This window comes from Coregonus lavaretus, assembly GCF_964263955.1.
Source record: "Coregonus lavaretus genome assembly, contig: HAP1_SCAFFOLD_1087, whole genome shotgun sequence".
Taxonomy (NCBI): domain Eukaryota; kingdom Metazoa; phylum Chordata; class Actinopteri; order Salmoniformes; family Salmonidae; genus Coregonus; species Coregonus lavaretus.
In genome coordinates this window covers 28052-55977 of record NW_028166864.1, presented here as the reverse complement: position 1 = coordinate 55977, position 27926 = coordinate 28052, and the positions used below count along the sequence as shown (strand labels likewise).

General features: G+C 36.8%; 1 protein-coding gene across 1 annotated transcript; it reads right to left on the bottom strand.

The window, feature by feature from the left end:
• Positions 1 to 82: 82 nt before the first annotated feature.
• Positions 83 to 27359, bottom strand: LOC311114196 (B-cell receptor CD22-like; the record flags this gene model as incomplete). The annotated part of the gene is made up of 7 exons (XM_084189467.1): positions 27274 to 27359; positions 26822 to 26869; positions 23808 to 23849; positions 14070 to 14333; positions 11860 to 12123; positions 11381 to 11647; positions 83 to 195 (listed from the first exon to the last, which is right to left on the bottom strand). Coding segments are annotated over exons 2-7 (996 nt in total), but the record flags the coding sequence as incomplete, so codon positions are not given.
• Positions 27360 to 27926: the final 567 nt, after the last annotated feature.

Sequence of the window (27926 nt, the reverse complement as noted above, 5' to 3'; positions counted from 1 at the left end):
CGTCAATAACATGAATTACGGCCAGGATGAGTTTTTGTCCAGAGGCAACAAAGTCCACCTTACCCCCTCTCACTGAATACCAGCAGTAGCTGATCACTGGTGGGTTGGCATCGCTACTGCAGGTCAGAGTCACTGCACTGCCCTCTATCACTGGACCAGAGGGACTCACTGATACTGACGTGTTCCAAGGAGGATCTGGAGGGATGGAGACAAAGAGGCAAATACACTCTGTAAGCAAAACTACTACTATTGTTACTACTACTACTACTACTACTACTACTACTACTACTACTACTACTACTACTACTACTACTACTACTACTACTACTATTGTTACTACTACTACTACTACTACTACTACTACTACTACTACTACTACTACTACTACTACTACTACTACTATTGTTACTACTACTACTACTACTATTGTTACTACAACTACTACTACTACTACTACTACTACTACTACTACTACTACTACTACTACTACTACTACTACTACTACTACTATTGTTACTACTACTACTACTACTACTACTACTACTACTACTACTACTACTACTACTACTACTATTGTTACTACTACTACTACTACTACTACTACTATTGTTACTACTACTACTACTACTATTGTTACTACTACTACTACTACTACTACTACTACTACTATTGTTACTACTACTACTACTACTACCTATACTACTACTACTACTACTACTACTACTACTACTACTACTATTGTTACTACTACTACTACTACTATTGTTACTACTACTACTACTACTACTACTACTACTACTATTGTTACTACTACTACTACTACTACCTATACTACTACTACTACTACTACTACTACTACTACTACTACTACTACTATTGTTACTACTACTACTACTACTACTACTACTACTACTACTACTACTACTACTGCTGCTACTACTACTACTACTGCTGCTACTACTACTACTACTACTACTATTGTTAATACTACTACTAATACTACTACTACTATTGTTACTACTACTACTACTACTACTACTACTACTACTACTACTACTACTACTACTACTACTACTACTATTGTTACTACTACTACTACTACTACTACTACTACTACTACTACTACTACTATTGTTAATACTACTACTACTACTACTACTACTACTACTATTGTTACTACTACTACTACTACTACTACTACTACTACTACTACTACTGCTGCTACTACTACTACTACTGCTGCTACTACTACTACTACTACTACTACTATTGTTAATACTACTACTAATACTACTACTACTATTGTTACTACTACTACTACTACTACTACTACTACTACTACTACTACTACTACTACTACTATTGTTACTACTACTAATACTACTACTACTACTACTACTACTACTACTACTACTACTATTGTTACTACTACTACTACTACTACTACTAATACTACTACTACTACTACTACTACTACTATTGTTACTACTACTACTACTACTACTACTACTACTACTACTACTACTACTATTGTTAATACTACTACTACTACTACTACTACTACTACTATTGTTACTACTACTACTACTACTACTACTACTACTACTACTACTACTGCTGCTACTACTACTACTACTGCTGCTACTACTACTACTACTACTACTACTATTGTTAATACTACTACTAATACTACTACTACTATTGTTACTACTACTACTACTACTACTACTACTACTACTACTACTACTACTACTACTACTACTATTGTTACTACTACTAATACTACTACTACTACTACTACTACTACTACTACTACTACTACTATTGTTACTACTACTACTACTACTACTACTAATACTACTACTATTGTTACTACTACTACTACTACTACTACTACTATTGTTACTACTACTATTGTTACTACTACTACTACTACTATTGTTACTACTACTACTACTACTACTACTACTACTACTACTACTACTACTATTGTTACTACTACTACTACTACTACTACTACCTCTACTACTACTACTACTACTACTACTACTACTACTACTACTACTACTATTGTTACTACTACTACTACTACTACTACTACTACTACTACTACTACTACTACTACTGCTGCTACTACTACTACTACTGCTGCTACTACTACTACTACTATTGTTAATACTACTACTAATACTACTACTACTATTGTTACTACTACTACTACTACTACTACTACTACTACTACTACTACTACTATTGTTACTACTACTACTACTACTACTACTACTACTACTACTACTACTACTACTACTATTGTTAATACTACTACTACTACTACTACTACTACTACTACTATTGTTACTACTACTACTACTACTACTACTACTGCTGCTGCTACTACTACTAATACTGCTGCTACTACTACTACTACTACTACTATTGTTAATACTACTACTAATACTACTACTACTATTGTTACTACTACTACTACTACTACTACTACTACTACTACTACTATTGTTACTACTACTACTACTACTACTACTACTATTGTTACTACTACTACTACTACTATTGTTACTACTACTACTACTACTACTACTACTACTACTATTGTTACTACTACTACTACTACTACCTATACTACTACTACTACTACTACTACTACTACTACTACTACTATTGTTACTACTACTACTACTACTATTGTTACTACTACTACTACTACTACTACTACTACTACTATTGTTACTACTACTACTACTACTACCTATACTACTACTACTACTACTACTACTACTACTACTACTACTACTACTACTATTGTTACTACTACTACTACTACTACTACTACTACTACTACTACTACTACTACTGCTGCTACTACTACTACTACTGCTGCTACTACTACTACTACTACTACTATTGTTAATACTACTACTAATACTACTACTACTATTGTTACTACTACTACTACTACTACTACTACTACTACTACTACTACTACTACTACTACTACTACTACTACTATTGTTACTACTACTACTACTGCTGCTACTACTACTACTACTACTACTACTATTGTTAATACTACTACTAATACTACTACTACTATTGTTACTACTACTACTACTACTACTACTACTACTACTACTACTACTACTACTACTACTATTGTTACTACTACTAATACTACTACTACTACTACTACTACTACTACTACTACTACTATTGTTACTACTACTACTACTACTACTACTAATACTACTACTATTGTTACTACTACTACTACTACTACTACTACTATTGTTACTACTACTATTGTTACTACTACTACTACTACTATTGTTACTACTACTACTACTACTACTACTACTACTACTACTACTACTACTACTACTATTGTTACTACTACTACTACTACTACTACTACCTCTACTACTACTACTACTACTACTACTACTACTACTACTACTACTACTACTATTGTTACTACTACTACTACTACTACTACTACTACTACTACTACTACTACTACTACTACTGCTGCTACTACTACTACTACTGCTGCTACTACTACTACTACTATTGTTAATACTACTACTAATACTACTACTACTATTGTTACTACTACTACTACTACTACTACTACTACTACTACTACTATTGTTACTACTACTACTACTACTACTACTACTACTACTACTACTACTACTACTATTGTTAATACTACTACTACTACTACTACTACTACTACTACTACTATTGTTACTACTACTACTACTACTACTACTACTGCTGCTGCTACTACTACTAATACTGCTGCTACTACTACTACTACTACTACTATTGTTAATACTACTACTAATACTACTACTACTATTGTTACTACTACTACTACTACTACTACTACTACTACTACTACTATTGTTACTACTACTACTACTACTACTATTGTTAATACTACTACTACTACTACTACTACTACTACTACTATTGTTACTACTACTACTACTACTACTACTACTGCTACTACTACTATGATTACTATGACTACTACTATTACGACTACTATAACTACTACTATTATGACTACTATAACTACTATGACTACTATAACTACTATGACTACAAAAACTATTATAACTACTATAACTACTACTATTATGACTACTATAACTATCACGACTACTATAACTACTATGACTACTATAACTACTATAACTACTATGACTACTATAACTACTATGACTACCACAACTACTATAACTACTATAACTACTACTATTATGACTACTATAACTATCACGACTACTATAACTACTATAACTACTATAACTACTACTATTATGACTACTATAACTATCACGACTACTATAACTACTATAACTACTATAACTACTACTATTATGACTAATATGATTACTAAAACTACTATGACTACTATAACTACTATTACTTCTATAAATACTATGACTACAAAAACTATTATAACTACTATAACTACTACTATTACGACTACTATAACTATCACGACTACTATAACTACTATAACTACTATAACTACTATGACTACTATAACTACTATGACTACTATAACTACTATGACTACAAAAACTATTATAACTACTATAACTACTATTATTATGACTACTATAACTACTATGACTACTATAACTACTATAACTACTATAACTACTATAACTACTATAACTATCACGACTACTATAACTACTATAACTACTATGACTACAAAAACTATTATAACTACTATAACTACTACTATTATGACTACTATAACTATCACGACTACTATAACTACTATAACTACTATAACTACTATAACTAATATAACTACTATAACTACTATAACTACTATGACTACTATAACTACTATAACTACTATGAATACTATAACTACTATGACTACTATGACTACTACAACTACTATAACTACTACTATTATGACTACTATAACTATCACGACTACTATAACTACTATAACTACTATAACTACTACTATTATGACTAATATGATTACTAAAACTACTATGACTACTATAACTACTATAACTACTATAACTACTATGACTACAAAAACTATTATAACTACTATAACTACTACTATTATGACTACTATAACTATCACGACTACTATAACTACTATGAATACTATAACTACTATAACTACTATGACTACTATAACTACTATAACTACTACTATTATGACTACTATAACTACTATAACTACTATGACTACTATAACTACTATAACTACTACTATTATGACTACTATAACTATCACGACTACTATAACTACTATAACTACTATAACTACTACTATTATGACTAATATGATTACTAAAACTACTATGACTACTATAACTACTATAACTACTATAACTACTATGACTACAAAAACTATTATAACTACTATAACTACTACTATTATGACTACTATAACTATCACGACTACTATAACTACTATGAATACTATAACTACTATAACTACTATGACTACTATAACTACTATAACTACTACTATTATGACTACTATAACTACTATAACTACTATGACTACTTATAACTACTATAACTACTACTATTATGACTACTATACCTACTATAACTACTATGACTACTATAACTACTATAACTACTATAACTACTATGACTACTATAACTACTATAACTACAATAACTACTACTATTATAACTACTATGACTACTATAACTACTATAACTACTATGACTACTATAACTACTATAACTACTACTATTATGACTACTATAACTACTATAACTACTATGACTACTATAACTACTATAACTACTATGACTACTATAACTACTATAACTACTATGACTACTATAACTACTATAACTACTATGACTACTATAACTACCATAACTACTATATCTACTATAACTACTATAACTACTATAACTACTATGACTACTATAACTACTATAACTACTACTATTATGACTACTATAACTATCACGACTACTATAACTACTATAACTACTATAACTACTATGACTACTATAACTACTATGACTACTATGACTACTATGACTACTATAACTACTATAACTACTATTTTACATTTTACATTTTAGTCATTTAGCAGACGCTCTTATCCAGAGCGACTTACATGAGCAATTAGGGTTAAGTGCCTTGCTTAAGGGCACATCGACAGATTTTTCACCTAGTCGGCTCGGGGATTAGAACCAGCGACCTTTCGGTTACTGGCACAACGCTCTTACCCACCTGCCGCCCTTACTATGACTACTATGACTACTATAACTACTATAACTACTATAACTACTATGACTACTATAACTACTATAACTACTATGACTAATATGACTACTATAACTACAATAACTACTATAACTAATATGACTACTATAACTACTATAACTACTATAACTACTACTATTATGACTACTATAACTATCACGACTACTATAACTATTATGACTACTATAACTACTATAACTACCATAACCACTACTAGTATGACTAACATAACTACTATTATGACTATTATGACTACTACGACTAACTATGACTATTATAACTACTATAACAACCATAACTACTACTGGTATGACTACTATAGCTGCTATTATGACTATTATGACTACTATGACTACTGTGACTATTATAACTGCTATAACTACCATAACTACTACTAGTATGACTACTATAACTAGTATGACTACTATGACTACCATGACTACTGTAACTGACTAATATAACTACTATAACTACTATGACTACCATGACTACTATAACTAACTACTATAACTACTATAACTACTATAACTACTATAACTACTATAACTAATATTATAACTACTATAACTACTATAACTACTATGACTACTATAACTACTATAACTACTATAACTACTATAACTACTATGACTACTACAACTACTATAACTACTATAACTACTACTTATTCGACTACTATAACTACTATGACTACTATAACTACTATAACTACTATAACTACTATAACTACTACTACTACTATAACTCCTATAACTACTATAACTACTATAACTACTATAACTACTATGACTACTATAACTACTATAACTACTACTACTACTATAACTCCTATAACTACTATAACTACTATAACTACTATAACTACTATAACTACTATGACTACTATAACTACTATAACTACTACTACTACTACTATAACTCCTATAACTACTATAACTACTATAACTACTACTACTACTACTATAACTCCTATAACTACTTTAACTACTATAACTACTATGACTACTATAACTACTATAACTACTACTACTACTATAACTCCTATAACTACTATAACTACTATAACTACTATAACTACTATGACTACTATAACTACTATAACTACTACTACTACTATAACTCCTATAACTACTATAACTATCACGACTACTATAACTACTACTACTACTATAACTCCTATAACTACTATAACTACTATAACTACTATAACTACTATAACTACTATTATAATTACTATAACTACTATGACTACTATAACTACTATGACTACTATGACTACTATAACTACTATAACTACTATAACTACTATGACTACTATAACTACCATAACTACTATATCTACTATAACTACTATAACTACTATAACTACTATGACTACTATAACTACTATAACTACTACTATTATGACTACTATAACTATCACGACTACTATAACTACTATAACTACTATAACTACTATGACTACTATAACTACTATGACTACTATGACTACTATGACTACTATAACTACTATAACTACTATTTTACATTTTACATTTTAGTCATTTAGCAGACGCTCTTATCCAGAGCGACTTACATGAGCAATTAGGGTTAAGTGCCTTGCTTAAGGGCACATCGACAGATTTTTCACCTAGTCGGCTCGGGGATTAGAACCAGCGACCTTTCGGTTACTGGCACAACGCTCTTACCCACCTGCCGCCCTTACTATGACTACTATGACTACTATAACTACTATAACTACTATAACTACTATGACTACTATAACTACTATAACTACTATGACTAATATGACTACTATAACTACAATAACTACTATAACTAATATGACTACTATAACTACTATAACTACTATAACTACTACTATTATGACTACTATAACTATCACGACTACTATAACTATTATGACTACTATAACTACTATAACTACCATAACCACTACTAGTATGACTAACATAACTACTATTATAACTATTATGACTACTACGACTAACTATGACTATTATAACTACTATAACAACCATAACTACTACTGGTATGACTACCATAACTACTACTAGTGTGACTACTATAACTACTATGACTACTATGACTACCATGACTACTGTAACTGACTAATATAACTACTATAACTACTATGACTACCATGACTACTATAACTAACTACTATAACTACTATAACTACTATAACTACTATAACTACTATAACTAATATTATAACTACTATAACTACTATAACTACTATGACTACTATAACTACTATAACTACTATAACTACTATAACTACTATGACTACTACAACTACTATAACTACTATAACTACTACTTATCCGACTACTATAACTACTATGACTACTATAACTACTATAACTACTATAACTACTATAACTACTACTACTACTATAACTCCTATAACTACTATAACTACTATAACTACTATAACTACTATGACTACTATAACTACTATAACTACTACTACTACTATAACTCCTATAACTACTATAACTACTATAACTACTATAACTACTATGACTACTATAACTACTATAACTACTACTACTACTATAACTCCTATAACTACTATAACTACTATAACTACTACTACTACTATAACTCCTATAACTACTTTAACTACTATAACTACTATGACTACTATAACTACTATAACTACTACTACTACTACTATAACTCCTATAACTACTATAACTACTATAACTACTATAACTACTATGACTACTATAACTACTATAACTACTACTACTACTATAACTCCTATAACTACTATAACTATCACGACTACTATAACTACTACTACTACTATAACTCCTATAACTACTATAACTACTATAACTACTATAACTACTATAACTACTATTATAATTACTATAACTACTATGACTACTATAACTACTATGACTACTATGACTACTATAACTACTATAACTACTATAACTACTATGACTACTATAACTACTATAACTACTACAACTACTACAACTACTACAACTACTACAACTACTATAACTACTATAACTACTACTACTATAACTACTATAACTACTATAACTACTATAACTACTATAACTACTACTACTATAACTACTATAACTACTATAACTACTATAACTACTACTATTATGACTACTATAACTACTATAACTACTATGACTACTTATAACTACTATAACTACTACTATTATGACTACTATACCTACTATAACTACTATGACTACTATAACTACTATAACTACTATAACTACTATGACTACTATAACTACTATAACTACAATAACTACTACTACTACTATAACTCCTATAACTACTATAACTACTATAACTACTATAACTACTATGACTACTATAACTACTATAACTACTACTACTACTATAACTCCTATAACTACTATAACTATCACGACTACTATAACTACTACTACTACTATAACTCCTATAACTACTATAACTACTATAACTACTATAACTACTATAACTACTATAACTACTATTATAACTACTATAACTACTATGACTACTATAACTACTATGACTACTATGACTACTATAACTACTATAACTACTATAACTACTATGACTACTATAACTACTATAACTACTACTACTACTATAACTCCTATAACTACTATAACTACTATAACTACTACTACTACTATAACTCCTATAACTACTTTAACTACTATAACTACTATGACTACTATAACTACTATAACTACTACTACTACTATAACTCCTATAACTACTATAACTACTATAACTACTATAACTACTATGACTACTATAACTACTATAACTACTACTACTACTATAACTCCTATAACTACTATAACTATCACGACTACTATAACTACTACTACTACTATAACTCCTATAACTACTATAACTACTATAACTACTATAACTACTATAACTACTATTATAACTACTATAACTACTATGACTACTATAACTACTATGACTACTATGACTACTATAACTCCTATAACTACTATAACTACTATAACTACTACTACTACTATAACTCCTATAACTCCTATAACTACTATAACTACTATAACTACTATAACTACTATAACTACTATTATAACTACTATAACTACTATGACTACTATAACTACTATGACTACTATGACTACTATAACTACTATAACTACTATAACTACTATGACTACTATAACTACTATAACTACTACTACTACTATAACTCCTATAACTACTATAACTACTATAACTACTACTACTACTATAACTCCTATAACTACTTTAACTACTATAACTACTATGACTACTATAACTACTATAACTACTACTACTACTATAACTCCTATAACTACTATAACTACTATAACTACTATAACTACTATGACTACTATAACTACTATAACTACTACTACTACTATAACTCCTATAACTACTATAACTATCACGACTACTATAACTACTACTACTACTATAACTCCTATAACTACTATAACTACTATAACTACTATAACTACTATAACTACTATTATAACTACTATAACTACTATGACTACTATAACTACTATGACTACTATGACTACTATAACTACTATAACTACTATAACTACTATGACTACTATAACTACTATAACTACTATAACTCCTATAACTACTACAACTACTACAACTACTACAACTACTATAACTACTATAACTACTACTACTATAACTACTATAACTACTATAACTACTATAACTACTATAACTACTATAACTACTACTACTATAACTACTATAACTACTATAACTACTGTGACTAACACCACTACAAAAGACTATTGTGGAATTACTAGCCTGTGTTTATCAGATTGTGTTTTCATCAGTGGTTCCCAGGCATTGTTTTGACGTGAACCACCAAGGGACATTTAAATGTTCTGGTGATCCATCAGATAATGGAAGCAATGTGGTTGACATGGTCTAGAATTTGGGTGTGACTCACCAGTGTGCCCATAGTTTGGTAAACATTACCACTGACTTGATTCAACGAAATGTTAGCTGAGTTTTGGGGGCACATTATATGATGTTTATGATATTAAAACTTACACTGAATGTCGAGCTGGAGCAATGTTGAGTTGTCCGATCCGTGTTGATTCTTAGCCTTACAGTAGTACTGTGTACTACCATTAACATTAGCTACTGTGAGGTTCTGTTCAGATCCTATTACAGTGCGTGTTTTGCTCTTGTCCACTGAGTACCAGTTATAGCTGGACACTGGTGGGTTGGCATCGCTGCTGCAGGTCAGAGTCACTGAACTGCCCTTCAACACTGGACCAGAGGGACTCACTGATACTGACGTGTTCCAAGGAGGATCTGGAGGGATGGATTGGTGTCTGCATTAATAAAGAAGAAGAAGAAGAAGAAGAAGAAGAGCAGCAGCAGCAACAACAACAACAACAACAACAACAACAACAACAGCAGCAGCAGCAGCAACAACAACAGCAGCAGCAACAACAACATTGTTAAATAACTGCCAAAAATGTTTGTCGATGGTTGAATTTGTCTTGTAACTACAGTATACATACAGAGTACGACCACTTCTATCATGGGTGAGTTCTGTTCTCCATGGTCGTTTCTGCCCTCACAGTAAAACTGGTGGACTTCTGCAGACACCATGGTCTCTTGCCTCTTCTTAACCCCAACCAGTACCACCTGGTCTCCCTTCACACTGTACCAGGTGAAGTTGCTTACTGGTGGGTTGCCATTGCTGCTGCAGGTCAGATTCACCATTGCACCGTCAAACACTGGTCCAGATGGGGTGACTGACACAGACATGGTTTTAGGACCATCTGGAGGGAAATAGACAATACAAATGTTATGCTGCATGTGTGACTGAAGGCTTCGTTAGCCCACTGAGCTAAAGCCTTTTAACACAAGTATTACAGTTGAAGTCGGAAGTTTACGTACACCTTAGCCAAATACATTTAAACTCAGTTTTTCACAATTCCTGACATTTAATTCCTAGTAAAAATTCCCTGTCTTAGGTCAGTTAGGATCACCACTTTATTTTAAGAATGTGAAATGTCAGAATAATAGTAGAGAGAATGATTTATTTCAGCTTTTATTTCTTTCATCACATTCCCAGTGGGTCAGAAGTTTACATACACTCAATTAGTATTCAGTAGCATTGCCTTTAAATTGTTTAACTTGGGTCAAACGTCTTGGGTAGCCTTCCACAAGCTTCCCACAATAAGTTGGGTGAATTTTGGCCCATTCCTCCTGACAGAGCTGGTGTAACTGAGTCAGGTTTGTAGGCCTCCTTGCTCGCACACACTTTTTCAGTTCTGCCCACACATTTTCTATAGGATTGAGGTCAGGGCTTTGTGATGGCCACTCCAATACCTTGACTTTGTTGTCCTTAAGCCATTTTGCCACAACTTTTGAAGTATGCTTGGGGTCATTGTCTATTTGGAAGACCCATTTGCGACCAAGCTTTAACTTCCTGACTGATGTCTTGAGATGTTGCTTCAATATATCCACATAATATTACTTCCTCATGATGCCATCTATTTTGTGAAGTGCACCAGTCCCTCCTGCAGCAAAGCACCCCCACAGCATGATGCTAACACCCCCGTGCTTCATGGTTGGGATGGTGTTCTTCGGCTTGCAAGCTACCCCCTTTTTCCTCCAAACATAACGATGGTCATTATGGCCGAACAGTTATATTTTTGTTTCATCAGACCAGAGGACATTTCTTCAAAAAGTATGATATTTGTCCCCATGTGCAGATGCAAACCGTAGTCTGGCTTTTTTATGGCGGTTTTGGAGCAGTGGCTTCTTCCTTGCTGAGCGGCCTTTCAGGTTATGTCGATATAGGACTCGTTTTACTGTGGATATAGATACTTTTGTAACTGTTTCCTCCAGCATCTTCACAAGGTCCTTTGCTGTTGTTCTGGGATTGATTTGCACTTTTCGCACCAAAGTAAATTCATCTCTAGGAGACAGAACGCGTCTCCTTCCTGAGCAGTATGACGGCTGCGTGGTCCCATGGTCCCAGTACTTGCGTACTATTGTTTGTACAGATGAACGTGGTACCTTCAGGCATTTTGATTTTTTTTTTCTGAGGTCTTGGCTGATTTATTTAGATTTTCCCATGACGTCAAGCAAAGAGGCATTGAGTTTGAATGTAGGCCTTGAAATACATCCACAGGTACACCTCCAAATGACTCAAATGATGTCAATTAGCCTATCAGAAGCTTCTAAAGCCATGACATCATTTTCTGGAATTTTCCAAGCTGTTTAAAGGCACAGTCAACTTAGTGTCTATAAACTTCTGACCCTCTGGAATTGTGATGCAGTGAATTATAAGTGAAATAATCTGTCTGTAAACAATTGTTGGAAAATGTACTTGTGTCATGCACAAAGTAGATGTCCTAACGGACTTGCCAAAACTATAGTTTGTTAACAAGAAATGTGTGGAGTGGTTGAAAAATGAGTTTTAATGACTCCAACCTAAGTGTATGTAAACTTCCGACTTCAACTGTATATAGGCTTACGTATCTTTACAGTCTGTAACCGACAGATCTCAACGACTCCAGACTACATTAGCCAACTGAGCTAAAGCCTAGTTGGTATATATAATGTACGTGACATTTAGCAGACACTTTTAGCCCTAGGAATTGAACCTAAAACCTTTGCTGAGGGAGTGCTTTGCTCTACTAACTGAGCTACAGAGGACCACAGAATCATCATGGAACTGTCCTTTGATTCCTTTAACAACCTCCACTACACTTACACAGCACATGTAGTTGAATGATCGTCGAATTTTGTGTTCCACACATATTCTTGGCTTCGCAGTAGAAGTGGGTATTGTCCGCCCAGATTTTGGTCTTCAGGACCTGGCTAAAGCCTGTAGCCCTGGTATTACCCCCTCTCACTGAATACCAGCAGTATCCGATCACTGGTGGGTTGGCATCGCTACTGCAGGTCAGAGTCACTGCACTGCCCTCTATCACTGGACCAGAGGGACTCACTGATACTGACGTGTTCCAATGAGGATCTGGAGGGAAAGAACACAATGATGATTAGCCTATCATGTCTACAAATGAAATAAAACGAATTAATGTCAACATAACCGCAAAAAAAATAGTTTGAGCTGACGTAGACCTTTTTAAGAATACACTCGAATAAAAAAGGTTATCAAGGGGTTCTTGAGGGTGGCGTCAGAAAGCTTCTGAAAGTATTCAAACCCCTTGACTTTTTCCATATTTTGTTGTGTTACAGACTGAATTTAAAATGGATGAAATGGAGATGTTGTGTCACTTGCCTACACACAATACCCTAGAATGTCAAAGATATTTTTTAAGGAAAATGTATTACAAATGAAAAGCTGAAATGACTTGAGTCAATAAGTATTCAACCCCTTTGTTATGGCAAGCCTAAATAATTTCAGGAGTAAAAATGTGCTTAACAGTCTGTGTGCAGTAATATTATTTAACATGATTTTTTGAATGACTACCTCATCTCTGTACCCCACACATACAGTGGGGAAAAAAAGTATTTAGTCAGCCACCAATTGTGCAAGTTCTCCCACTTAAAAAGATGAGAGAGGCCTGTAATTTTCATCATAGGTACACGTCAACTATGACGGAAAATATGTTTTTGGTCAATAACAAACGTTTCTCAATACTTTGTTATATACCCTTTGTTGGCAATGACACAGGTCAAACGTTTTCTGTAAGTCTTCACAAGGTTTTTAAAACACTGTTGCTGGTATTTTGGCCCATTCCTCCATGCAGATCTCCTCTAGAGCAGTGATGTTTTGGGGCTGTTGCTGGGCAACAAGGACTTTCAACTCCCTCCAAAGATTTTCTATGGGGTTGAGATCTGGAGACTGGCTAGGCCACTCCAGGACCTTGAAATGCTTCTTACGAAGCCACTCCTTCGTTGCCCGGGCGGTGTGTTTGGGATCATTGTCATGCTGAAAGACCCAGCCACGTTTCATCTTCAATGCCCTTGCTGATGGAAGGAGGTTTTCACTCAAAGTCTCACGATACATGGCCCCATTCATTCTTTCCTTTACACGGATCAGTCATCCTGGTCCCTTTGCAGAAAAACAGCCCCAAAGCATGATGTTTCCACCCCCATGCTTCACAGTAGGTATGGTGTTCTTTGGATGTAACTCAGCATTCTTTGTCCTCCAACCACGACGAGTTGAGTTTTTACCAAAAAGTTATATTTTGGTTTCATCTGACCGACCATATGACATTCTCCCAATCCTCTTCTGGATCATCCAAATGCACTCTAGCAAACTTCAGATGGGCCTGGACATGTACCTGCTTAAGCAGGGGGACACGTCTGGCACTGCAGGATTTGAGTCCCTGGCGGCGTAGTGTGTTACTGATGGTAGGCTTTGTTACTTTGGTCCCAGCTCTCTGCAGGTCATTCACTAGGTCCCCCCGTGTGGTTCTGGGATTTTTGCTCACCGTTCTTGTGATCATTTTGACCCCACGGGGTGAGATCTTGCGATCTTGCGTGGAGCCCCAGATCAAGGGAGATTATCAGTGGTCTTGTATGTCTTCCATTTCCTAATAATTGCTCCCACAGTTGATTTCTTCAAACCAAGCTGCTTACCTATTCCAGATTCAGTCTTCCCAGCCTGGTGCAAGTCTACAATTTTGTTTCTGGTGTCCGTTGACAGCTCTTTGGTCTTGGCCATAGTGGAGTTTGGAGTGTGACTGTTTGAGGTTGTGGACAGGTGTCTTTTATACTGATAACAAGTTCAAACAGGTGCCATTAATACAGGTAACGAGTGGAGGACAGAGGAGCCTCTTATAGAAGAAGTTGCAGGTCTGTGAGAGCCAGAAATGTTGCTTGTTTGTAGGTGACCAAATACTTATTTTCCACCATAATTTGCAAATAAATTCATTAAAAATCCTACAATGTGATTTTCTAGATTTTTCTTTCTCAATTTGTCTGTCATAGTTGACCTATGATGAAAATTACAGGCCTCTCTCATCTTTTTAAGTGGGAGAACTTGCACAATTGGTGGCTGACGAAAAACTTTTTTTCCCCACTGTACATTTATCTGTAAGGTCTCTCAGTCGAGCAGTGAATTTCATACACAGATTCAACCACAAAGACCAGGGAGGTTTTCCAATGCCTCGCAAACAAGGGCACCTATTGGTAAAATGAAAAGCTGAAATTTCTTGAGTCAATAAGTATTCAACCCCTTTGTTGTGGCAAGCCTAAATAAGTTCAGGAGTAAACATTTGCTTAACAACTCACATAATAAGTTGCATGGACTCACTCTGTGTGCAATAATAGTTTTAAAGATGATTTTTGAATGACTACCTCATCTCTGTACCCCACACACACAATTATCTGTAATGTCCCCCAGTCGAGCAGTGAATATCAACCACAATGACCAGAGAGGTTTCCCCAATGCCTCACAAAGAAGGCCACCTATTGGTAGATAGTAAAAATAAAAAAGCAGACATTGAATATCTCTTTGAGCATGGTGAAGTTATTAATTACACTTTGGATGGTGTATCAATATACCCAGTGACTAGAAAGATACAGGCGTCCTTCCTAACTCAGTTGCCGGAGAGGAAGGAAACCGCTCAGGGATTTTCACCATGAGGCCAATGGTGACTTTAAAACAGTTGCAGAGTTTAATGACTGTGATGGGAGAAAACTGAGGATGGATCAACAACATTGTAATTAATCCACAATACTAACCTAAATGACAGGATGAAAAGAAGGAAGCCTGTACAGAATAAAAATAGAGTGGTTTCCTTCCTCTCCTGAAACTGAGTTTGGAAGGATGCATCATTCATCATTAAGTTCGGGGCCCTGGGTCTGAACCCTGCCCTGTGCAACTGGGTACTGGACTTCGTGACGGGCCGCCCCCAGGTGGTGAAGGTAGGAAACAACACCTCCACTTCGCTGGTCCTCAACACAGAGCCTCTTCAACCTCAGGAGGCTGAATAAATTTGTCTTGGCCCCTAAAACCCTCACAAACTTTTACAGATGCACAATTGAGAGCATCCTGTTGGGCTGTATCACCGCCTGGTACGGCAACTGCACCGTCCGCAACCGCAGGGCTCTCCAGAGGGTGGTTCGGTCTGCCCAACGCATCACCGGGCGCAAACTACCTGCCCTTCAGGACACCTACAGCACCCGATGTCACAGGAAGGCCAAAAAGATCATCAAGGACATCAACCACCCGAGCCACGGCCTGTTCACCCCATTATCATCCAGAAGGCGAGGTCAGTACAGGTGCATCAAAGCTGGGGCCTTAGAGACTTAATGTGGTCCTCTGTAGCTCAGCTGGTAGAGCACGGCGCTTGTAACGCCAAGGTAGTGGGTTCGATCCCCGGGACCACCCATACACAAAAAAAATTATGCACGCATGACTGTAAGTCGCTTTGGATAAAAGCGTCTGCTAAATGGCATATATTATTATTAATAACACCTTCTATCTTAAGGCCATCAGACTGTTAAATAACCATCACTAGCTGGCTTCCACCCGGTTACGCAACCCTGCACCTTAGAGGCTGCTGCCCCATATACATAGACTTGGAATCACTGGTCACTTTAATAATGGAACACTAGTCACTTTAATAATGTTTACATACTGCTTTACTCATCTCATATGTATATACTGTATTCTATTCTACTGTATTTTAGTCAATGCCACTCCGACATTGCTAATATTGATATATTTCTTAATTCCATTCTTTTACTTTTAGAATTGTGTGTATTGTTGTGAATTGTTAGATACTACTGCACTGTTGGAACACCCGCCATAACATCTGCTAAATATGTGACCAATACAATTTGATTTGATTTGATTTGATCTTTGTAGTGACTGGGTGTATTACAGTTTTTCTCCATTGGTTTGGCTCATTTCTTGAAACAGAAATTACATTCTCAAAACTACATGGACAAACCTCCAAACCACTTGGCAATTGTTCACAACAGAATTGAATTTCTCATTCATTTCATCAAATTGCAAATGTCTAAGTACATGTCTCAATGTCTCAGTACATCTTTGCAAATGATTAAGTACAGGTAGCCTACATTTAGCACAATTTCCAAGTGAATAGATCTTGTTGATCTAAACTGATTGTTGATTCTCAGTCTAATGGTTGTTCGCTCCAAAACGTGTCAGCGTCATTTCATTGTATAAGTCATCACATGCACAATAGTCTGTTCAATTGTCAAAATTAGTCAAGAACATAATACCATGAATACCATATATGAATCCCTTGGAACATGCACGCCGTTTCTTCCCTCGTTGCATCGCAAGGGAGAATATAAGCTGTGATGTGGACGAGAATCTGTGGCCAGACAGACAGCAGCGTGTGGATGGCCAGGAGGGTGAGGACAGCGACCAGTGAAGAACTGTTAGTTGTGAAACTCCAGCTTTATTTACAGCACTGTAGGCTGCATATAATTTTCATTGTTTTTTGTTTGTGTGTTTATATTACAGTATATTATGCTGTATACATTTTCTTTTTACTCTGATGTATGGAAGTTACTTTATGTGTGTGAATGATAATGGTTACAATTTCCTTGGCAGTATGAGTGCAATGTGTGATGTCAAACCTTGGAGGCTACTCTTACCCTAAAATCCTATTTTTTTTTTCAGTTTTATACACAATTGTATTCTGTTAGCTAGACAAAAAACAGTACAGTAACCATTGTCAATGAAGGACTGGGCTAAGACTGAAAGGTGGACATGAGGGATATTTCAATGGTCCTCTGCCATAGTGACAAAACATCTAAACATTTTGACTTGCAGTGCTTACACAATGCCAAAGGGACGAAGCATTTTGGGGGCACTGACTGTTTAAATGAGAAGGAAATTTAGTTTTGACACATGCGTGAACTGTTTTGGGAGAGGTATGAGCTTTTGCAGGTGAACCATGGTGTTGTGCCGAACCATCCACGTTATTTTGGCTAAAGCACCAAGAGTGTTGAGAACGTCCGGTCTGTTTCAAGAAATGAGCCAAAGCAATTGAGAAGGATCTTTGCCATTTTCGTGTCACTGACTCCTTATATGGGAAAGGAATTTAGTTTTGAAGCATGAGTGAACAGTTTTAGGAGAGATATGAGCTTTTGCAAGTGAGCTATAGTGTTGTGCTGAACTGTAAGACTGTTTTGCCAAATGATCTTAGAGTTTTGAGAATGTAATTTCTGTTTCAAGAAATGAGCCAAACCAATGGAGAAAAACTGTAATACACCATCCAAAGTGTAATGAATAACTTCACCATGCTCAAAGGGAGTGTGGGGTACAGAGATGTGGTCCTCTGTAGCTCAGCTGGTAGAGCATGGCGCTTGTAACGCCAGGGTAGTGGGTTCGATCCCCGGGACCACCCATACACAAAAATGTATGCACGCATGACTGTAAGTCGCTTTGGATAAAAGCGTCTGCTAAATGGCATATTATTATAGATGAGGTAATCATTCAAAAATCATGTTAAACACTATTATTGCAAACCTAGTCCATGCTAATTATCATGTGAATTGTTAAGAAATGTTTAACTCTTGAACGTATTTAGGCTTGCCATAACAAAGGGGTTGAATATTTAATGACTCAAGACATTTTAGCTTTACATTTTTTATTAATCTGTAAAAATGTCTAAAAACATCATTCCACTCTGACATTATGGGCTATTGTGTGTTGGCCAGTGACAAAACATCTCAATTTAATCCATTTTCAAATTCAGGCTGTAACACAACACAATGTGGAAAAAGTCAGTGGGTGTGAATACTTTCAGAAGGCACTGTACACATAACTAGGAAAAAAATGAGGTGCCCAACCTTCATCAACATAAATCACTTAACAGTTTACAGTTACAGTTTAGTCATTTAGCAGACGCTCTTATCCAGAGCGACTTACAGTTAGCACATACATTATTTTATCGAACCCACAACCCTGGCATTGCAAATGCCATGCTCTACCAACTGAGCTACATCCCCTGCCGGCCATTCCCTCCCCTACCCTGGACGACGCTGGGCCAATTGTGCGCCGCCCCATGGGTCTCCCGGTCGCGGCCGGCTACGACAGAGCCTGGATTCGAACCAGGATCTCTAGTGGCACAGCTAGCACTGCGATGCAATGCCTTAGACCACTGCGCCACTCGGGAGACACCAAAACAGTAACAGTAACAGATGGCACAAATACAACATGCTAATAGGCCCGCAGTACAACCGGCACATTGCCCCACCTACATATCAAGGTGAAGTAATTAGGGAGCGCACACACACACACACATTTGACAAACACACTTGCACACACACACACACACTGCTAGTGAGCGATTGATATGTTTTTGAGCTGTCAGTTCCTTCTCTTAATTTAAATTTCAGGTTGTAATGCAACAAAATAGGAAAAAAAGCCAAGGGGGATGAATACTTTTGCAAGAATGGGCAAAAATCCCAGTGGCTAGTGTTACGGGAGGGGGGTCGCAGTTCCGGAGCGGCCCACTAGGTGTCACCCTCCGACAACCTTAGGCACCTCCTCACTCACAGTCTGGACTAATCAGTATCCTATTGGTGTCACCTGTGTCTACCTGTTCACCTGTGTCTACCTGTTCACCTGTGTCTACCTGTTCACCTGTGTCTCCCTGTTCACCTGTGTCTCCCTGTTCACCTGTGTCTCCCTGTTCACCTGTGTCTACCTGTTCACCTGTGTCTCCCTGTTCACCTGTGTCTCCCTGTTCACCTGTGTCTCCCTGTTCACCTGTGTCTACCTGTTCACCTGTGTATTTATGCCCTCACTTCCCTGTGTTCCCTTGCTCAGTTTTCTCTGCTAGTTTCTCTATGTCCTGCAGTACTACTCAGTGTCTGATCGGAGACGTATGTACAGGTACTCGAGAAGTGTTCTCCCTGTTTCATTGTTGTTTTCAGTCGTAGTTAGTATTTCGTATGTTTGCTGTCAGCCTGTTTTTGGAGACCAATTTTCTCCTCCTTTCTTTTATCTTGACAAGTCCGTTATTTTGTATCCTGGCTTTTGGACCACCAGTAAAGATCCTTGTTTCACCATCTCTGCCTACTGCCTACTGTCTATCCTGCACCGCACCTGGGTCACACCTCACACCAACCCTTACAATGTACCATTACACTACACCTTTACCCATAAAGGTATTGACCATTACCATGTGAGTACCTAACAACCGTAAGCGCATCTAAAGTATCATATATGTACAGTGCATTCAGAAAGTATTCAGACCCCTTGACTTTTTCCAAATGTTGTTACGTTACAGCCTTATTCTAAAATAGATTAAATTGCTGTTTTCCCCCCTCATCAATACAATACCCCATAATGACAAAGCAAAAACAGCTTTTTATAAATTTTTGCAAAATGTATAAAAAATTGAAATATCACATTTCAATAAGTATTAAAAACCTTTACTCAGTACTTTGTTGAAGCACCGTTGGCAGCAATTACAGCCTCAAGTCTTCTTGGGTATGACGCTACAAGCTTGGCACACCTGTATTTGGGGAGTTTCTCCCATTCTTCTCTGCAGATCCTCTCATACTCTGTCAGGTTGGATGGGGAGCGTTGCTGCACAGCTATTTTCAGGTCTCTCCAGAGATGTTCGATCAGGTTCAAGTCCGGGCTCTGGCTGGGCCACTCAAGGACATTCAGAGACTTATCCCGAAGCCACTCCTGCATTGTCTTGGCTGTGTGCTTAGGGTCATTGTCCTGTTGAAAGGTGAACCTTCGCCCCAGTCTGAGGTCCTGAGCGCTCTGGAGCAGGTTTTCATCAAGGATCTCTCTGTACTTTGCTCCATTAATCTTTCCCTCGATCCTGACTAGTCTCGTAGGGATGGTGCCAGGTTTCCTCCAGACGTGACGTTTGGCATTCAGGCCAAAGAGTTCAATCTTGGTTTCATCAGACCAGAGAGTCTTGTTTCTCATGGTCTGAGTCCTTCACGTGCCTTTTGGTAAACTCCAAGCGGGCTGTCATGTGCCTTTTACTGAGGAGTGGCTTCCGTCTGGCCACTCTACCATAAAGGCCTGATTGGTGGAGTGCTGCAGAGATGGTTGTCCTTCTGGAAGATTCTACCTTCTCCACACAGGAACTATGGAGCTCTGTCAGAGTGACCATCTGGTTCTTGGTCACCTCCCTGACCAAGGCCCTTCTCCCCCGATTGCTCAGTTTGGCCGGGCGGCCAGCTCTAGGAAGAGTCTTGGTGGTTCCAAACTTCTTCCATTTAAGAATGATGGAGGCCACCGTGTTCTTCGGGACCTTCAATGCTGCAGAAATGTTTTGGTACCCTTCACCAGATCTGTGCCTCGACACAATCCTGTCTCGGAGCTCTACAGACAATTCCTTCGACCTCATGACTTTGGTTTTTGCGCTGACATGCACTGTCAACTGTGGGACCTTATATAGACATGTGTGTGTCTTTCCAAATCATGTCCAATCAATTGAATTTACCACAGGTGGACTCCAATCAAGTTTTAGAAACAAATCAAGGATGGTCAATGGAAACAGGATGCACTTGAGCTGAATTTCGAGCCTCATAGCAAAGGGTCTGAATACATATTAAATAAGGTATTTCTGTTTCTTTTGCTTTGTCATTATGGGGTATTGTGTGTAGATTGATGAGGGAAAAAAATGTTTTAATCTATTTTAGAATAAGGCTATAACGTAACAAAATGTGTAAAAAAGGGAAGGGGTCTGAATACTTTCCGAATGCACTGTAACTGTAGAACCGGTTATTGTTTCTACCTGGAACCAGAAGGTTCTTCATGAGAGTTTTCAAAACAATTTAAGGGTTGTTTGTGGCACTCATAGGGACAAATGCCAGAATGTCTATTGGTTTTAATCTTTTAACAATCTGTCCCAATCGTTATCATACCCACAGACCCCACCCCCTCTTTTACGCTGCTGCTACTCTGTTTATTATCTATGCGTAGATAATTGCATTCAAATGCAAATCAATTTATAACATTTTTGACATGCATTTTTTTTATTTTTGCTGTTGTTATTCTGTCTCTCACTGTTCAAATAAACTTACCATTACAATTATAGACTGATCATGTCTTTGTCAGTGGGCAAACGTACAAAATCAGCAGGGGATCAAATACTTTTTTCCCTGACTGTAGAAGGGTGTGTGTGTTTTTTCCCTCACTGTACAGCACTAATATGTTAAAATGCAGTAACGTTTGGTATATTTACTATATTTTCACTGCAACCAGTAGCTGGGATTTTATTTTACAGTGTAATGAAGAACCCACTGGTTCTGTCAGTGTAATGAAGAACCATACAAAAAGGGTTATTCAAAGAACCAATATAAAAAGGTTATGAACCATTATTTGGTACTAACTAGTACTATGAAGGTGATGTGTTTCTTTGAATGTTTTTCAGATGGAAGGAGGTGGAAAAACAGCCAAATGCTTGTTACTTGTTACCCATCATGACCCTTACAGATACTGTAATAAGCAATCTAGTCTTTAACCGGTGAAGTAGTCCTGGCCCACTATTTGGAATACACCGATCTGCATACTCACTAGTGCAGTCTGTTCCTTCCACCCCAACTTGACACAGGGTACCTGAAAAACACAGCAGCTCACTATCAGGACCGGACTGCAGGGTTGGCTTCAATTGACCCCAACCCTGCTGGATAGATGGCTTAGACAACAATCTCTCCTTAACAAATCTATACTAACTCTAACCCTGCTGGATAGATGGCTTAGACAACAATCTCTCCTTAACAAATCTATACTAACTCTAACCCTGCTGGATAGATGGCTTAGACAACAATCTCTCCTTAACAAATCTATACTAACTCTAACCCTGCTGGATAGATGGCTTAGACAACAATCTCTCCTTAACAAATCTATACTAACTCTAACCCTGCTGGATAGATGGCTTAGACAACAATCTCTCCTTAACAAATCTATACTAACTCTAACCCTGCTGGATAGATGGCTTAGACAACAATCTCTCCTTAACAAATCTATACTAACTCTAACCCTGCTGGATAGATGGCTTAGACAACAATCTCTCCTTAACAAATCTATACTAACTCTAACCCTGCTGGATAGATGGCTTAGACAACAATCTCTCCTTAACAAATCTATACTAACTCTAACCCTGCTGGATAGATGGCTTAGACAACAATCTCTCCTTAACAAATATATACTAACTCTAACCCTGCTGGATAGATGGCTTAGACAACAATCTCTCCTTAACAAATCTATACTAACTCTAACCCTGCTGGATAGATGGCTTAGACAACAATCTCTCCTTAACAAATATATACTAACTCTAACCCTGCTGGATAGATGGCTTAGACAACAATCTCTCCTTAACAAATCTATACTAACTCTAACCCTGCTGGATAGATGGCTTAGACAACAATCTCTCCTTAACAAATCTATACTAACTCTAACCCTGCTGGATAGATGGCTTAGACAACAATCTCTCCTTAACAAATCTATACTAACTCTAACCCTGCTGGATAGATGGCTTAGACAACAATCTCTCCTTAACAAATATATACTAACTCTAACCCTGCTGGATAGATGGCTTAGACAACAATCTCTCCTTAACAAATCTATACTAACTCTAACCCTGCTGGATAGATGGCTTAGACAACAATCTCTCCTTAACAAATATATACTAACTCTAACCCTGCTGGATAGATGGCTTAGACAACAATCTCTCCTTAACAAATATATACTAACTCTAACCCTGCTGGATAGATGGCTTAGACAACAATCTCTCCTTAACAAATATATACTAACTCTAACCCTGCTGGATAGATGGCTTAGACAACAATCTCTCCTTAACAAATATATACTAACTCTAACCCTGCTGGATAGATGGCTTAGACAACAATCTCTCCTTAACAAATATATACTAACTCTAACCCTGCTGGATAGATGGCTTAGACAACAAACTACTAGGTTAGTAAAAAGATGAACAGTTTATAATGATTTAACTGCTCCCCAATTTATTAACCATTAACCTATACAATGGACATAATCTGAGGCCGTATTTATAAAGTGTTCCAGAGAAGGAATGCTGTTCTGGGATCAGGTCCCTCCTGTCATCTCATCTTTATTTATTCTGATCTAAAATGTTAAACTGATTCCAGATCAGCTATCCTACTCTGAGACACAATGAATATGGCCCCTGAAATGATCTGACCACTGGTCTGAGTGATCTAACAGGATGTTTTCATTTCCAATGTGACTATTGATCTGGGAGGAAACCGGGACCACAGCAGCTTATTTTGGAAATTATGTACCAGTCGAAAGTTTGGACACACCTACTCATTCCAGGGTTTTTCTGTATGTTTACTATTTTCGACATTGTAGAATAATAGTGAAGACTTCAAAACTATGAAATAACACATATGGAATCATGTAGTAACCAAAAAATCTATGTTATATGTGAGATTCTTCAAATAGCCACCCTTTGCCTTGATGACAGCTTTGCACACTCTTTGCATTCTCTCAACCAGCTTCACCTGGAATGCTTTTCCAACAGTCTTGAAGGAGTTCCCACATATGCTGAGCACTTGTTGGCTGCTTTTCCTTCACTCTGCGGTCCGACTCATCCCAAATCATCTCAATTGGGTTGAGGTTGGGGGATTGTGGAGGCCAGGTCATCTGATGCAGCACTCCATCACTCTCCTTCTTGGTCAAATAGCCCTTACACAGCCTGGAGGTGTGTTAGGTCATTGTCCTGTTGAACAACAAATGATAGTCCCACTAAGCCGAAACCAGATGGGATGGCGTATCGCTGCAGAATGCTGTGGTAGCCATGCTGGTTAATTGTGCCTTGAATTCTAAATAAATCACAGACAGTGTCACCAGAAAAGCACCCCCACACCATAACACCTCCTCCTCCATGCTTTACGGTGGGAAATACACACGCGGAGAAATTCCACAAATTAACTTTTAAGAAGGCACACCTGTTAATTGAAATGCATTCCAGGTGACTACCTCATGAAGCTGGTTGAGAGAATGGCAAGAGTGTGCAAAGCTGTTATCAAGGCAAAGGGTGGCTACTTTGAAGAATGAATCTCAAATATAAAATATATTTTGATTTGTTTAACACTTTTGTGATTACTACATCATTCCATATGTGTTATTCCATAGTTTTGATGTCTTCACTATTATTTTACATTGTAAAAGTAAAGAAAAACAGTTGAATAAGTTGGTGTGTCCAAACGTTTGACTGGTAGTGTATGTGTCAGTGTACTATAAAACTGAATTAGTGGTCTCTGTTTGCAGGGCTGGGTTCAACAGAACTGAGTTAGTGGTCTCTGTTTGCAGGGCTGGGTTCAACAGAACTGAGTTAGTGGTCTCTGTTTGCAGGGCTGGGTTCAACAACCCAATACAATACTGACACTGAATGAATAAATATCCTATCATAGCCTACATTAATTGATAAATTGATCATTCTTCAATTCCTCAAAAAATTGAAAATTCTTCCTTCTCAAAATTGACCTGAACATATATGATCTGTAAGAAAGAAATGTATCACATCAAAAAGCACATTTTCTAAGCACCTTTCAGCAGCCAGCCCAGAAAGATCAGTCTCTCTGCTCCTTGCATCTCTACACGGGGAGAGATAAACACACACACACACACACACACACACACACACACACACACACACACACACACACACACACACACACACACACACACACACACACACACACACACACACACACACACACACACACACATACACACACACACACACACACACACACACACACACACACATACACACACACACACACACACACACACACACACACACAATGACATAATCAGCAGAGACTCTCACTACATAACCATGAAAAGGCACAATTATTAATACATGTAAAAAATCGACATATCAAAAGTTGAACTAAATGATATCGTAAGTTCCTAAAACATCCATAAATGTTCAACCATTCATTCTTGTTCTTGTCACAATGATGTATTGTAAATACACAATAAATCAACCTACCGTATATAAAGTTTCCAACTCCTAGAAATGTAAAACGGTTCTAAATAGCTCAATGAATGACCCGATGAAAGTCCTTCTCATACTTGGTCATTCCTCTGAATGAAAACAGTGGTTCTTCTCACTCTTCCCCCAGAGACAGAGTGGTCCCGTCCTCAAGCACGAATACAGACTTCACTTACATCAATAGCGTTCTAAAATGACTTGAAGGAGTAGGCTAAGGGCTACCTCTGCTGGTTGTTCAATAAATGCAATAAATCTGTAGCTCAGCTGGTAGAGCACGGCGCTTGTAACGCCAGGGTAGTGGGTTCGATCCCCGGGACCACCCATATGTAAAAATGAATGCACACATGACTGAAAGTCGCTTTGGATAAAAGCGTCTGCTAAATGGCATATTATTATTATTATTATTATTCAATGTGTAATAGCAGTGGAAATACCCCATTCAAACACTTTGGATGCCCCCCTGACACCCTCCACTTAAACTCTGTTAAAGTTATGTCTTCGTCCTCCACTGGCCAGATACTAGGGGCTGCATGGCCCTGACAGTGCTTCGCCTACCACCAGTGTACCGAATGCAAGTAGCTACATATTGAAATGAAAGTAGTTTATCAAATGACAATCCACGTTTATCCATTTTGACTGTCCCCTAAAAA